The sequence below is a fragment of the Aotus nancymaae genome, unplaced genomic scaffold, assembly GCF_030222135.1.
Source record: "Aotus nancymaae isolate 86718 unplaced genomic scaffold, 86718_ANA_hifiasm-v0.15.2.pri h1tg000012l, whole genome shotgun sequence".
NCBI lineage: Eukaryota > Metazoa > Chordata > Mammalia > Primates > Aotidae > Aotus > Aotus nancymaae.
This window is the reverse complement of record NW_026988423.1, coordinates 28,456,352-28,472,591: the sequence shown is the minus strand read 5'-3', so window position 1 is coordinate 28,472,591 and position 16,240 is coordinate 28,456,352. Positions and strand designations below refer to the sequence as shown.

Sequence of the window (16,240 nt, the reverse complement as noted above, 5' to 3'; positions counted from 1 at the left end):
AACACCTCCAACTGAATGAGAAAAAACTTAAGAAAATACATGAAATAGCTGTGGTTCACTCACCTGCAGCTTCCTATTTAAGATATCCTAGTAGTAATCATAGATATAGAAATTCGGGTCAAAATATATTCTAAGACTGCAGAGATTTCATCAGGCCCTTGAGACAGCCTTGAAGAACTGAAGTTGGCAAGTTTTGGTGAGATAAGATTTAATGATAGGGTAGGAGGAAAATGCCAGGGCCGGGGCAGCTGAACTTCTGGTGCTTTCCAAAGTCGAGTCGCTGGGGACCACACCCAGTACCAGGGCCAGAAAGGGCAATCACCCAAGTAAGACATCCCAGTAGGATAAATTAAATGCTCCCTCATCACCACATCACAGTTCCATAATTCAAAGATTACATTTGAAATCATTTGTCTCTAAAATTCTTTATTCTGTCTTTCTCTTGTGTACTATTTTATAACCATACCAAACTGCTACTATGCAGATAAAACTTTAAATGCAAAAAGATTCTCTGAAAAAAAAAGTAAAAGTCCAGCAACTACTTCAAACTTATGCCTCGATTTGATTTTATTGTTCTCCACTAATTGCTTTTTGCACAATTATTCTTGTTAAAGATTTAAAAGCTCATTTAAGTAGTGAATAATATTTAATACATATTAATAAGGTAAATTATGTGCTGCACAAAGTCTTCATTTGCTGATGTCTTAGAAAGATCTCTCAGAGATATGCAAATTCTACTGAATAGTTTGTATAGACTGATGTTGAGAAAATTTATACAGTTAAGGTGTATGTGACATATACAATCTCACCAGTCTTTCCACCAATAAATATTATCAACTTTTACATCATTTTCAACTGAGTTTTCTAAAAAAATCTCATTTTCATATGCATTTTAATTATTACTAAGGATAAGCATTTCTTTGCCTTTTAAAAATTCTTCCATGACTTACATGTTGGTATTAAACTCTTTTCTATTCTTTGCTGAGACTTCCCATACAACATTTGTTTTTGTAGCGTCTATCTAAGTTATGAGATATTTATTAAGAATATAGCTCTATTTGCACATACATAAATACATATAACATGTATATAAGTATGTGTATGTATATAGGTAAATGTGCAATTGAATATGTGTTGATACATGTATTTATAATTTATATACCTTACGTTCTTAACCATGAGCAGTCAGGAACCACTTTTTTTGTCTTTTAAATATTATTCCATTTTTGTTATTTTTTCTGTTTAGAAAGGCTTCACCCATTTCAATGTTAATCTAATATCACCTAGATTGGATTGCTTTATTTAAAAGTTTTCATTTATTTTTGAACATTCTATTTAAATCTATAGAGTCCAGGATTTTCTTAAGTTAAGAGCTAAAGTTTTCTTCTAAAACAAAAAAGCTAAATTTCAGGCCAGACGTGTTGGCTCACACCTGTAATTCAAGTGCTTTGGGAAGTCAACATGGAAGAATTGCTTGAAGCCAGGAATTCAAGACAAGTCTGGGCAACTTACTGCAACTCCATTTCTTTAAAAAGAAAAAAAAGTTAAATTTTCAAACTTTTTTTGTGTAAATTAGCACTTTGCCTTTGGTTTGTGATATAAAAAAATCATATACTAACTATATATATATAGTTATACTAACTACGTATACATATATACATAGTGTGTGTGTGTGTGTATATATATATATATATATAAAACTTTAAGAATTTTTATTCGATTCCATTGAAAATTCTGTCAGTTCTCCTACCAGTATGACTAAGCTCTACTTTTTTTTTTAAATAATACACTTACGTAGGTTTCACCAGTTCAACATTAACCATAAATCCAGAAAATATTAGATAATAATGGTGATAGGAAGTATTACTATCTTGAGTCTTTCATTTTAATATTAAATATGGCTTTTTTCTTTGCTGAGGTAAGACCCTTTTATTATTAGGTGATTAAAGATATTGAAAAGTTTTTTGGTTGTTATTGCTTTGTTTCAAATCAGAACTTGGAAGAACACAAGGCACTTATTAAGATGATCAGCATTTTCTAACTCAGTAATGGAAAACGAAACATCGTATGTTCTCGTTCATAAGTGAGAGCTAAGCTGTGAGAATCCAAAGGCATAAGAATGATACTATGGACTTTGGACACTCAGAGGGACAGAATGGAAGGGAGTGAGGGCAGTAGACAATTGAACAAATTGGGTTCAATGTATACTGCTTGGGTGATGGGCACACCAAAATCTTACTAAAGAACTTACTCATGTAACAAATTCCACCTTTTCCCCCAAATCTTATGGAAATAAGAAAAAAATTAAGATTATCAATATTTTCTAATAAGATGAATTCGTATGAAATAAATTTGATAGATTACTTAATTACACAAATTCTAAACTTTACAGATGACATTTTAATGTGCCATTGCTTTGGCTTGTTAGTGTTGGTTTTAGGACTTTTACATCTACATTGGTGAAATCAGTCTTCAGACTTTACTTTTCAAGCTATCTTGACAGGCTTTGGTATCAGAATTATACCTACTAAATAGGAGGCCCTCTCAAGATCTATATCTGGAAAATTTACTTCTTACGCTTTTTACAGAATTCACCACTGACATCGACTTGGATCCTTTTTTGGAAGCAATTTCTTTCAAAGTTTTTATTTATTTGTGTTTTAAATTCCTCTTTGAATCAATACAAATTTTCTCTTAAAGTTGATCCATTTTAGTAAGACTTCCAAGTCACTGTAGACAGGTAATGCATAGACTTTTGATAATTTTAAAGCTTTTATCATATGCAAGGCTATTTTTCATAAATGATCAGTTTTGTCAAATGAAAAGATCATATGGTTGTGATCTCTGAGAAGTTTTTACCTTACAGCTTCCCAGCTGTTATTTGCTAGGCCTTGTGGAGTTCTACCTTGAACATTGGTGTTCAGTCAAACACTTAAGGTAACTTCCTATGAGAATTTAGAAAGTTCTTTTTCTATATAACGCCCTTCCTCTCTGAGATGTGTACCAAATAGTCTAAGTGCCTTCATCTCCCCAAACTCTCCTCAACACAGTAAGACTACTGTGCTCTGTTAAGGATTCCCTTCTCTGAGTTATGGTCTAAAAAGTGCCAACAGGGAGAAAAATCAGTGTGATTATAAGACTCACCTCATTTGTTTCTCTTGTATCAGGGACCGTATTCAGCCTACCTATTGTCAATGTGTCCAAATAGTATTTTCTAAAAATATTTTTTTGTTTCTGGTTGTTTATTGTGGGAACTTAACCTGATCTCAGTTACTCTTCATGGCCAGTGTGGAAATTTCTCATTTATTGGAGTTTTTGTTAATTCTAAGAATTCTTTTTGACTCTAGCTATTTAGAAGACTTTTTAAAATTATATATAAAATATAAGGTTGGTGTGTTTAAATTGCACATTCTAATTTCAAATTTTATTATGCTGTGGTTAAAGACATTTCTGTTGTTTTGAATTTGTTGACTTTTTCCCTAGAAATGCTTATAATAAGTTCTCACAAAGTATGAATAGAAACAAAGAGGTATTCTCTGGAGAGCATAAGTTTTAATAAATATGTATTAATTATATTTTAAAATTGTATTAGTTGTACTTTTGGAAAATAAATGGCTGCAATCCTGACACTCTTATTTCCCCAGCAGTTGTCTCTAAATGCCCCCCAATTTTTTTTAATGTTTTAATATTTTTTGTGGGTACATAGTAGTTATATATATTTATGGGCTACATGAGATAGTTTAGTACAGGCATACAATGCATAACAACCACATTATGGAAAATTTGGTATCCATCCCCTCGAGCATTTATCCTTTTTGTTACAAACAACCCAATTATACTCTTTATTTAAATATGTACAAGTAAATTATTATTCTCTATAGTCCTTCTGTTGTACTATCAAATACTAGGTATCATTTATTCTTTCTAATTTCTTTTTTTTTTTTTTACCCATTAATTATTCCTAACTCCCTTTCATCTGCCCAGTAAGCTTCTCAGACTCTGGTAGTCATTCTTTAATGCTTGTCTCCATGAGTTCAATTGTTTTACCTTTTAGTTCCCACAAATAAGTGAGAACATGCAATGTTTGTCTTTCTGTGCCTGACTTATTTTATGCAACATAATGACCTCCAGTTCCATCCATGTCATTGTAAATGACAGAATCTCATTCTTTAGTATGGTTTAATAGTTCTTTATTTTGTATATGTACTGCATTCTCTTTATCCATTCATCTGTTGATGGACACTTAGGTGGCTTCCAAATCTTGGCTATGGTGAACACTGCTGGCAATAAACATGAGTGCAAATATTTCTTTCGTATACTAATTTCCTTTATTTTGTGTATACACGCAGCAGTGGAATTGCTGAATTGTGTGGTAGCTCTATTTTTAGTTTTGTGAGAAACTTTTAAGCTGTTTTCCATAGTGGTTCTACTAATTTACATTCCCATAAAAAGTCTAAGGGGGTTCTCTTTGCTCCATTCCCTCACCAGCATTTGTTATTGCTTGGATTTTGGATAAAAGCCATTTTAACGGGTGAGATGATATCTCACTGAAGTTTTGCTTGAATTTCTCTGATGATCAATGATGTTGAGCACTTTTTCATACGCCTGTTTGCCATTTGTACGTATTCTTTTGAAAAATGTCTATTAAAATATTTTGCCCATTTTTAATGAGATTATTAGATTTTTTTTCCTATAGAGTTGTTTTGAGCTATTCTGGTTATGAATCCCTTGTCAGATGGGTAGATTGCAAATATTACTCCCATTCTGTGGGTTGTCTTGTCACTATATTGAACATATTCTTTGTTGTACAGAAGCTGTTTAACTTGATGTGATCCCATTTGTCCATTTTTGCTTTGAGTGTCAGTGATTTGGGGGTATTTCTCAAAAAATTATTTGCCTAGACCAATGTCCTAGAGTGTTTTCCCAGTGTTTTCTTGTAGTAGTTTCATAGTTTGAGGTTTTAGATTTAAGTCTTTAATCTATTTTTATTTGATTTTTGTATAAGGCTAGAGAGAAGGATCAAGTTTCATTCTCCTAGATATGGATATCTAGTTTTCCCAGCACCATATATTGAAAAGACTGTTTTTTTCCCCAGTGTATATTCTTGGTAGCTTTGTAAAAAATGACTGTAGATGTGTGGATTTATTTCTGGGCTTTGTATTCTGTTCCATTGGTCTATGTGTCTGTTTTTATGCCAGAACCACGCTGTTTTGGTCATGATAGCTCTGTAGTAGAATTTGAAGTCAGGTAATGAGATTTCTCCAGTTTTGTTCTTCTTGCTTAGAATAGCTTTTGCTATTCTGGGCCTTTTGTGGTATAAGAATTATTTTGGTATTTCTGTGAAGAATTTCATTGATATTTCAATAGAGATTATACTGAATCTGAAGATTGCTTTGGGGATTATAGACATTTTAACAACATTGATTTTTCCAATCTATGAACGTGGAATAGGTTTTCATTTTTTGTGTTCTCTTCAGTTTCTTTCATCAGTGTTCTATAGTTTTGATTGAAGAGATTGTTCGCTTCTTTGGTTAAGTTAATTACTAGATATTTAATTGTATTTGTCACTGTTATAAATGGAATTACTTTTTAAATTTTTTTCCAGATTGTTCATTGTTGATATATAGAAATGCTACTGATTTTTTATGTTGATTTTGTATCCTACAACTTTACTGAATTTATCAGTTCTAATAGTTTTTTGATGGAGTCTTCAGGTTTTTCCAAATATCAGATAATTATCATTTGCAAACAAGGATAATTTGACTTCTTCCTTTCCAATTTGGATGTCCTTTATTTCTTTTGGAATTCCTCTAGCTGAGACTCATAGTACTAGGTTGAATAACAGTGGTGAAAGTGGGCATCTTTGTCATGTTCCAGATCTTAGAGGAAAGGTTTTCAGCTTTTCACCATTTAGTATATTAGCTATGAGTTTGTCATATATGGTTTTCATTATGTTAATGTATGTTCCCTCTATATTCAGTTTTTGAGGGTTTTTATCATGAAGGGACGGTTGAATTTTATCAAATGCTTTTTCAGTGTCAATTGAAATGATCATATGGTTTCTATCCTTCATTCTGATGATATGATGTATACATTGATTGATTTGTGTATGTTGAACCATCTTTGCATCCCTGGGATAAATCCCACTTGATCATGATGAATGATCTTTTAAAAGTATTCTTGAATTTGGTTTGCAAGTATTTTGTTAAGGACTTTTGAATCAATATTCACCAGAGATATTGGCCTGTAGTTTTTTGTTTGTTTGTCTTCATGTGTCTTTGTCTGGTTTTGGTATCAGGGTAATACTGGCCTCATAGAATGAGTGTGGAAGTATGCCCTCCTCCTCTATTTTTCAGAACAGTTTGAGTAGGATTAGTATTAGTTCTTCCTTAAATGTTTGGTAGAATTCAGTCATGAAGCTACTGGATCCCAAGCTTTTCTTTACTGAGATACTTTTTATTATGGCTTTGATCTTGTTACTTGTTGTTGGTCTGTTCAGGTTTTGGATTTTTTTCTTGATTCAATCTTGGTAGGTTGTATTTGTCTAGGAATGTATCTGCTTATTCTAGATTTTCTGATTTATTGGCATATAGTTGCTCATAGGAGTCACTAATGATCCTTTGAATTTTTGCAGTATCAGCCATAACATCTCCTTTTTCACCTCTGATTTGTTTGGGTCTTCTGTCTTTGTTGCTTAGTCTGGCTAAAGTTTGTCAATTTTGTTTAACTTCAAAAACACAACTAATTATTTTGTTGATTTTTTTATTTTTTATTCATTTTAAATTCATTTCTTTCTTCTCTAATCTTTATTATTTGTTTTCTTCTACTAATTTTCCATTTGGTTTGCTCTTGGTTTTATAATTCTTTAAGATGCATCATTACATTATTTACTTGAAGTTTTTCCTCTTTTTTGACAAAGGTACTTACAACTATTAATTTTTATCTAAGTACTGCTTTTACTGTATCCCATAGGTTTTGCTATGCTATGTTTCCATTATTTGTTTTAAGAAATTTTTTCAATTTCCTTCCTAATTTCTTCACTGACCCACTTGTCATTCAGAAGCATATTGTTTAATTTCTATGTGTTTGTGTTGTTTCCAAAATTCCTCATTACTGATTTGTAATTTTATTCCATTGTTGTTACAGAGATACTTGATGTTATTTTAAATGTTTTGAATGATTTAAGACTTGTTTTACGCAGTATCAGTCATAACATCTCCTTTTTCAGAAGGATAATAAAGAATAGAAGGTCTATTTTTGAGAAGGATACATGTACTGAGGAGAAAAATGTGTATTCTATAGCCATTGGATGAAATGTCCTCTCTCTATATATCTATTAGGTCAATTTGTTCCATAGTGCAGATAAAGTCTGATATTTCTTTGTTGACTTTCTGTCTAGGCAATCTGTCCAACGCTGACAGTAGGGTAAAGAAGTCACAAGTTATTATCGTATTGAGATCTAGCTCTCTCTTTGCTTTAATAATATTTGCTTTATATATCTGGGTGCTCCAGTGTTTGGTGTGTATGTATTCATAATCGTTATATCCTCTTGTTTAATTGACCCATTTATCATTATATAATGACCTTCCTTGTTTCTTCTTACAGTTTTTTTTCCTTGGAATCTATTCTGTCTGATATAAGTGTAGCTACTCCTGCTCTTTTTTGTTTCCATTAGCATGGAATATCTTTTTCCATCCCTTTATTTTCAATCTATGTGTATCTTTATAGATTAAGCATGTTTCTTTTAGTGTTTATTCATCCACTCAGCCACTATAAATCTTTTAATTGGAGAGTTTGGACCATTTACATTCAATGTTATTACTGATAAATAGGGACATACTCCTGCCATTTTGTTACTTGTTTTCTGGTCGTTTTGTAGTATTCTCTTCTTTCTTTTAAACTGCCATCCTGTCTTCCCTTTAGTGAAGGTGATTTTTCTCCAGTGATACGCTTTAATTTCTTGCTTCTTATTTTTTTGTGTATCTGTTGTATGTTTTTCAATTTGGGATTACTATGAGGTTTGCAAGTGCTATCTTATAACCCATTTTTTTAAACTGATGACAACTTAACACTGACTGCATAAACAAGCAAACATGCAAAAAGAAAACAATAAAAACACTACACTTTAACTTTATCTCTCTGCTTTTTAACATTTTATTGTTTCTCTTTATGTCTTATTGTACTATGTCTTCAAAAGTTATTATTATTTTTGATTAATTCATCATAGTCTTTCTACTTAAGAGAAGTATATGCACTACAATTACAGCCTTATATTACTCTGTTCTTTTCTGTGTGCTTACTATATGATATTACCAGTGAGTTTTATACCTCCACATGATTTCTTCTACTCATTCACATATTTTTCTTTCAGATTGAAGAACTCCCTTTAGCATTTCTCATAGGACAGATCTGGTGTTGATAAAATCCTCAGCTTTTGTTTGTCTGGGAAGGTCTTTATTTCTCCTTTGTGTATAAAGGATATTTTCAGTGGATATACTGTTCTAGGACACAAGTATTTTTCTGTCGGCAATTGAAATGTCATGGTACACTTTCCTAGCCTATAAGGTTTCCACTGAAAAGTCAGCTGCCAGACGTATTGGAGCTCTATTATATGTTGTTTTTTTTTTTTATTTTTCTTGCTGCTTTTAGGATCCTTTCTTTATTATTGAACTTTGGGAGTTTAACTATTAAGTGCCATGAGGTAGTCTTCTTTGGGTTAGATCTGCTTGGTTTTCTATAACTTTCTTATACTTAAATATTAATATCTTTCTTTAGGTTTGGGAAGTTCTCTGTTATTGTCCCTTTGAATAAACTTAATGCCTTTATCTCTTTCTCTATCCTCTCTTTAATGCCAAAAACTCTTAGATTTTCACTTTTGAAGCTATTTTCTAGTTCTTATAGGCATGCTTCACTGTTTTGTATTTTCTTTTCTTCTGTCTGCTCTGTGTATTTTCAAATGTCTTCAAGCTCAATAATTCTTTCTTCTGCTTGATCAATTCTGCTATTATCTCTCTGTGCTGATCCACCTGGAACTGGGGTGGGTGGGTGCAGTAATGCCCACCCCAGTTCCAGGTGGATTAGCACAGAGAGAGTGAGACCCTGTGTATTTGGAAGAAAGTAAGGGAAAAGAATAGAGTCTTTGCTGTGTAATCCAGAGAATTCTTTTGGAGCCTAGTCAAGACTAAGGAAGTACCTCTGCAAGTCTGCAAAAAGCACAGCATTATTGGGCATGGGGCACATGTTCCTTTGAATATCTACTGCTATTTCTAGAACTAAAATTACATTGTGTCTTGTCAAAATAAGTTTAACAGCCTCAAAAGTGTCCTCCCTGCTTCCACTCTGGCCAATAGCACTAGCTTTCCCTATCCAACTCTCCCCACAAACATATACACACGTATCTATCTATCTATTTTCTAATCAATAGCCAGAAGATATTTTTCAAATGTAAAACAGATTACCTCTGCTTTTGAAACATGCCAGTTGCTTCTCATTGTACTTAGGATAGAACTGAAACTCCTTAAGTGATCTAGAATTTGCCTACTTATCCAGCCTCCTTTGGTGGCTTTTTCCCTCTCTTGCTGATCTTCTGCTCTACTGCCTTCTCCTTTTTTTGAATATGGCCAAGTTTGTTCCAGCCTTGGACTTTGTACTTGCTGCAGCCTTTCTGGTTTTTGCATAACTGTACCCTTTTCTTCATTTAGGTTTCATCTCAAATGTCTTTTATTCAAAGAACTTTATTGAGAGTAGACCTTGACCCACTGAAAATTACGTAACTCATTTTTTCCAAAGGACTTATCTATGTGTATAATTATCATGTTTGTTCATTGAATTACTTCTGCATTGTCTACCATCTTTTTCACCCCCAAGGTGAAAGGTAAAGTATTACATTCACCATAATATTCCAGCACTCAGAACAGTGCAGCACACAATCTTGGTTGATTATATAAGAGTTCATTCTTAAAAATCATAAAGATTTTCATTATGTTTATCTCAAAACATGCTGTGTGGAGGAAATTAAAGACAACTAGTTACAGCTTACAAAGAAAATATCAACTCAAAAGAAACAAACAAAGTTATAAAATACTGCACACATACTGGTCATGCAAAAAAAAAACACATGATATTTAGATAAGATTATAAACATCATCTGTTCATCTAGACATTGTAAGTCTTATTCTTCGATCATCAGATGCCAAATGCTGAGACCATATTAGCTTAGTCCTTTGTTGAATCTTCTTCATTGAATTACACTTTAAGATAATATTGGCTTTTAATAAGCCCTTTACAAGAAACAATTAAGAAAAATTCTCCCACATTTATTTTAAAATTGTTGTAACAATTTCCATCACACGGCTCAATGTTTTTTTGAAATCAGGTGTGTTTCTCTTCTGATATGACCGTGTAGTACACCATGATGATGATTTCCTTTTGGGCTTGGATTCAGCACACTAACGGTAAAAACTGTTGTTCAAATGGTATGAACTTTAAATTTAAAATATTTTTAACTTTTCACTTTCATATATGTTGTTTTACATTTTATTAAGTAATTATCTGTGCATATATTTAGTAATCTAAATATATGTAATTTCATCTGATTTCAAATTACTTTTAAAGAGTGAAGGTATAAACATATACATATAATCATGATTATGAATACATAGATATTAACAAAGAACATATTTGTCACAGAGATAAAGGTATTTTTCTTCTTAAAAGTTTCATCAGGGCATTTTTCACTTCCTTGTTCCTCAGACTATATATCAGGGGATTCAACATGGGAATCACAGTGGTATAAAATACTGAGGATACTTTCTCCTGGACAAGTGAACTACTAGAAGCAGGTTTGAGATACATGGACATCAGAGATCCATAAAATATAAGAACAGCTGTCAGGTGGGAGCTGCAGGTGCTAAAGGCTTTGCACCTGCCCTTTTTAGAGTGGATGTGCAGGATGCTGGTGAGGATGAAAGCATATGAAATGATGACTGTTAGGCTTGTGGCCACCATGTTAAATCCACCAATGACAAAAATCAAAAGCTCATCAATATAAGTGCTGGAACAGGAGAGTTTAATAAGAGGGACAATGTCACAGAAATAATGTTTAATGATGTTTGATCCATAGAAAGACAACCTTAGTATACAACCTCCATGAATCATAGCATCAGTGAAACCTATTGAGAAGACAGCAGCCACCAGCAGAGAACAGACCCTAGGGGACATGATGACCTTGTAGAGCAGTGGGCTGCAGATGGCCACGTAGCGATCATAGGCCATGGCTGCCAGCATGTAGCATTCAGAAATAACACAGACACAGAAAAAAAACAGCTGAGTCATGCATCCAGAATAGGAGATGGATCTATCTCTGCATAAAAACCCTGATAGCATTTTAGGGATAATGACAGAAGAATAGCAGAAATCTAAAAAAGACAAACTACTCAGGAAGTAGTACATGGGGGTATGAAGCTGAGGATTCAGCCTAATTACCGAGACCATGCCTAGGTTTCCCACCACAGTAACTGTATAAATTCCTAAGAAGAGGCAGAAAAGGGGCAGCTGAAGCTCTGGTTGTTCAGTCAATCCTGAAAGAAGAAACTCAGTCTCTGTGGAATGGTTTCTTATACCCATTCTTCTCTGAGAAATCTATGGAGATGAGAGAGAAAAAGTCAAATTAGATAGATAGAATCCCAGCTTGCCTCTAATTCCTTATAGCCCAGGTATTTCTATCTATGAAAACACCGACTTTGTGTTATGAAAACCAAAAAGTGAACACATAGATAAAATGGGGTCAGTAAGCATCTACCTACTCATAGATGTTAGGAACCATAAACACTCTTTTCCATACCCTCCAGTGGAACAAATTCTCTTAACAAAGGACAGAACCTTTTACTCCAGAGTTACAGACAAGACTAATGCTTAAAACCAGGGCATTTCTATTGTGGGGAAATGCCAGCTGTTGGAACAATGGTAAAAGAATTTACCAAGACAGTTGTAGGTAAAGGAAGGCAGACTTATTAGAGAAAGTAGGAAAATACGTTGTCAGGGAGACAACAGGCTAGTCAGCAGAAGCTGACTGTAGAGAAACAAAGGCTTGCTGAAGATTTTATAGGATGGTGTTTATGCCGTTTGTTTGAAGAGGGCTTTGTGCAGTACTGATAATGCCAAGGTTGCAGGGAGCTAACTTGCTGGTGCCTGGTGATAGTTGGGTACAGGAAGACTGTGAGTCATTTGTGCAGGAGGGCTGTGTGTCCTGGACCATGAGAAAAGGCAGACTTGTAGCTCATCTGCTTTCTCTTTTTCCTTTTCCCTGCTTGCACCAGCCTGACTCCCTTTCCCTAATAAGAACTCCACAGTTTCTTAAGGCAAATTAGTCAAGTAGATTCATAAACAAGAGGCTGGGGACTAGGAGAATACCTCTGCTAGTGACACATTTGCCAAGGGCTGACTCTTCCTCCAGGATTTCCTATAGAGAAGGTATCTACTGTGAAGGTAAACTATAATTTTCTACACCAAGGTTTCCAAGGATATTCAGCAAAATAATAATTCTAGGGAGATGTTAAAAGGTGTTACAGTAAATAAGTATCCGAGGATCATATGATTTCAGACATGCTGAGTTACGTAGTTAAACTGGTTTTGTAACTGGAGGATGTCTCAGTCCTCCTGGAGGATTATATAAATACAACATTTCTCAAACTTACTTGATGATAGGCCAGCTGCACACTTCTTTTTAGAACATTTTATAGCATAAGCATGGCTCAGAATGTATTTTCCAAAATATAGTTTTTCTAAATATAGTTTTCTAAAACTATATTTTTGTGTGTTTGTTCTATTTTTAATCTAATCATGAATTGATTTCCAGGTGGGAAGTTTATTCTTACACTTCAGTAAAAAGCTGGATGATGGTAGAATGGCAGACTTCCCAAAACTGTTTCTACCTTCTGGATCTCTGGCCATCCTCTGGGCTCAGCCAACGTCTCTTGCCAAGGCCATGGAGTCTAATATAGGCACACTAGTGCTGCCACTACTGGCAATGCAAACAACCCAAATGTTTGTGTTGCCACTTGGAAGCTCCCACATAGCACACATCTTGGAATCATCTATTCTGGGGTCAATCATGGCCTTATCTCTGAAAAAGCTGACCCTTTATTTAGTGTTGGGCTATTCACAGAGCCCTCTCCAGACATTCATATTTGCCCCAAGATGACATAGAATCTGGTTCAAATGTCTAGGGTTGCGTTTTCTCATTCTGTCCAGCTACCTGGCTATTTAAGAAGCTATTCATGTCTTCTAGTTTCCAGTATATTACTGCTATAATAGGACAAGTCACACTTCCTTTGGCAACTTGAGTTCCCAGGACATAGGTGACTCCTTATTTCTCAAGTCCTTCTCACAGTTTAAAACTAATAAGCTGCATGGGCACCGAACAGCTATTCTCTGAGCATCCAAATTCTACGGAATCTGTGTCTTTTGTATCTGCTCTTCTCTCATAGTAAATGATGGAGATGGAGGATCATGTGCAAAAGTGAGTGACCAATTGCCCTTTGCCTGTTACAGAAATATTCTGGAGTCTTCCTTTCCCATTACTCCTTACCAATTAGCATGCATGTGTGTAGTCTAGTCACAGAGGCTTATCAAAGTAATGTTCAAAAAATCTACATGCTCAGTTTTTTGTCCTTAATATCATGGGGGCTTTAAAGCATGTTTTTAAATCTGTCTTGAATGTTACAAACACACTGACCACTCTCAACTCATATGTAATTCTCCTGCTTGGCCCCTAATTCCTACTGGGCTCCCTCTCCAAGTAAAATGTCTTTTATTCTGCTCATGTTCCTTGTTTTATTCTAGGGTCCTGCACCTTTCTTCCCTCTATTCAAGCCTGCTAGGTTTCTTTCTCCTGTATTCTCACTCGAAAACATTTTTGTGCTTTAGGTTCTTGCTATGCAGTATGGTCCATGAACCAGTAGTATCAGCATCACTCAGAGATTTTTTTAGAAATGCACAGTCTCAGGCCCTAACTCACACCTGCTGAGTCAAGACCTACATTTTAGTGAGATTCTCACATGATTTGTGTGTGCACACCTGCTGAGTCAAGACCTACATTTTAGTGAGATTCTCACATGATTTGTGTGTGCATTAACGTTTGAAAGGCACTATTTTCAGTTATTTTCTCCTAGAGCTGAAGTCATCTTTCTTCTATCGTCTTTCCTTCTCCGAACTTTTCTCTATGATTCATTTTGTGCCAGATAGCATTACCTCATTATGTAAAGACCATCTCTGAAGATATCTTCTCAAGGAAAGTCTTCTCAGATGAAGAACAGAAACTGTACAATTTTACATTGCAGTATTTTGACACTTATATGAAAAGTCAGAGATTCCATGGCAGTGTAATGTGCATGTCAAACAGCTTATTGCAACAAATTGTACTCTGTTTTTGTGTTTGTAGGAAGAAATGTTACACAAATTCCATCTTAGTCCGCACAAAAGTAAGCAATGACAACCAGTATCTACTTTATTTAACCAACTGATAAACAGTAAACTCGACTAGCCTAGGGATAAAATTTTATGAGGTTGTATGTCTGACCAAAATAATCTACTACATTGATGTGAATCAATGTAGTAGATTCTAATTCAGAACTCAGATAGTTTTTAGCAATTTAAAGGCATAAAAAGTGTGTTTAAACATTTCAGTGCATCTCATAATATTATTAAAACTATGGCTATTGAAAGCATTTTGCAAAGGTAAATGCTAGATAAGCATTGCCCAATAGAAATATACTGCAGACAAATGGGCAATTTAAAACATTCTAGAAGTTCACTTTGTAAAAATTAAAAACAAAATGAAAAAACATATTTTAGTAGTATGTTTTACTTAACTCATTTCAATTATACCTTGATATCCACGGGAGATTTGTTCCAGGACCCCCGCAGAACCCAAAATCCCTGGATGCTCAAGTCCCTGCTTTAAAATGGTGTAGTATTTTTATATAACCTAAGCACATCCTTTTATATACCTTAAATCATCTCTAGATTACTTGTAACACCTAATACAATGTAAATGCCATGTAAATATCTCTTTTAGTATATTGTTCAGGGAATAACTACAAGAAAAATGTCTGTAAATATTCAATGCAGATATAACCATCCATTCAAACAAACAAAAAAATCTTCCATCTGCAGTTGGTTGAATCCATACATGTGGAACCCACAGACACACAGACCAACTGTACATCCAAAATGTTATCATTGCAACATATGATTTATATTTTAAAAATGAATGTGATATTTATTTTATTTTATTATACAAATCTTTGAAATAAATAGTATATTTTATACTTAACAGCACATCTCAAATCACCTGGCTAGATTTTAAATGCTCAGTAGCCACCCATGGCTAGTGGTTGTATTATTGGACAACGGAAGTCTAGAATGTGATTTTTTTCTAAATCTTTCAAATCTTAATTGTCCCCTTTTAAAGAAGGAAACCATTCGTACAGAGGTAACAGAAAGAACACTCAGTCATGAGTTATAAGATGTAGTGGCATTTCCATTTCTAAGACTTAGAGTGCAACCTTTGACACATCATGAAGTCTCTCTGAACTTCATATTTTAATTTGTAAAAAATAATAAATACTTCAAAGGATAGTTATGCAAATTAAATGAGACAATAACTGTGAATGTACTTTATATATTATAAGGTCTATATAAATATATTTTTAAAGCAGGTGATTTATTAGACACAAGATACTTAGATAAGGTGAGTCACCAATACATAAATCAGTCTGAGATGGATGCCCATGGCCTCTTCCCTATACTTCTGTGACTCCGTGGCCTCAAATATGCAGAAGCTCTAGAACCCATGGAGACAAACAGGAATTGATTTTAGAACACATTTTAATATGCTTATATTGTGAACATCAAAATTCTGAAGCTCACCTTTCTCCCCGCTGAAGACTATAGGTAAATAGCTCTTTTTTCTCCAAACCTCATCACTTCAGGAGTAGCGATGGATTGATTATACCCTCTTCTTTAAGTATCTGAACAACAACAGCTAACAAGAAGCTATGACTTTTATTCTCAGTTCCGGTATTGTGTGTCAAGAAATATAAAGACCAGTAGTCCCAAGGGTTTCTTGTCTCCTGAGGTACAGCAGCCTATGTATTTGTAAGAACTATCCCTGAGCTGGCCTATCATTTTGGGAATCTAACATGGATTAGTCACACTAATACCTCTTGCCATTCAGTGG

At 34.1% G+C, this 16,240-nt stretch overlaps 1 protein-coding gene across 1 annotated transcript; it reads right to left on the bottom strand.

Moving 5' to 3' along the window:
* Positions 1–10,683: 10,683 nt before the first annotated feature.
* Positions 10,684–11,625, bottom strand: LOC105729670 (olfactory receptor 8D4). The gene has a single exon (XM_012470610.2). It carries the CDS (start codon positions 11,623–11,625, stop codon positions 10,684–10,686), a length of 942 nt encoding a protein of 313 aa, XP_012326033.1.
* Positions 11,626–16,240: the final 4,615 nt, after the last annotated feature.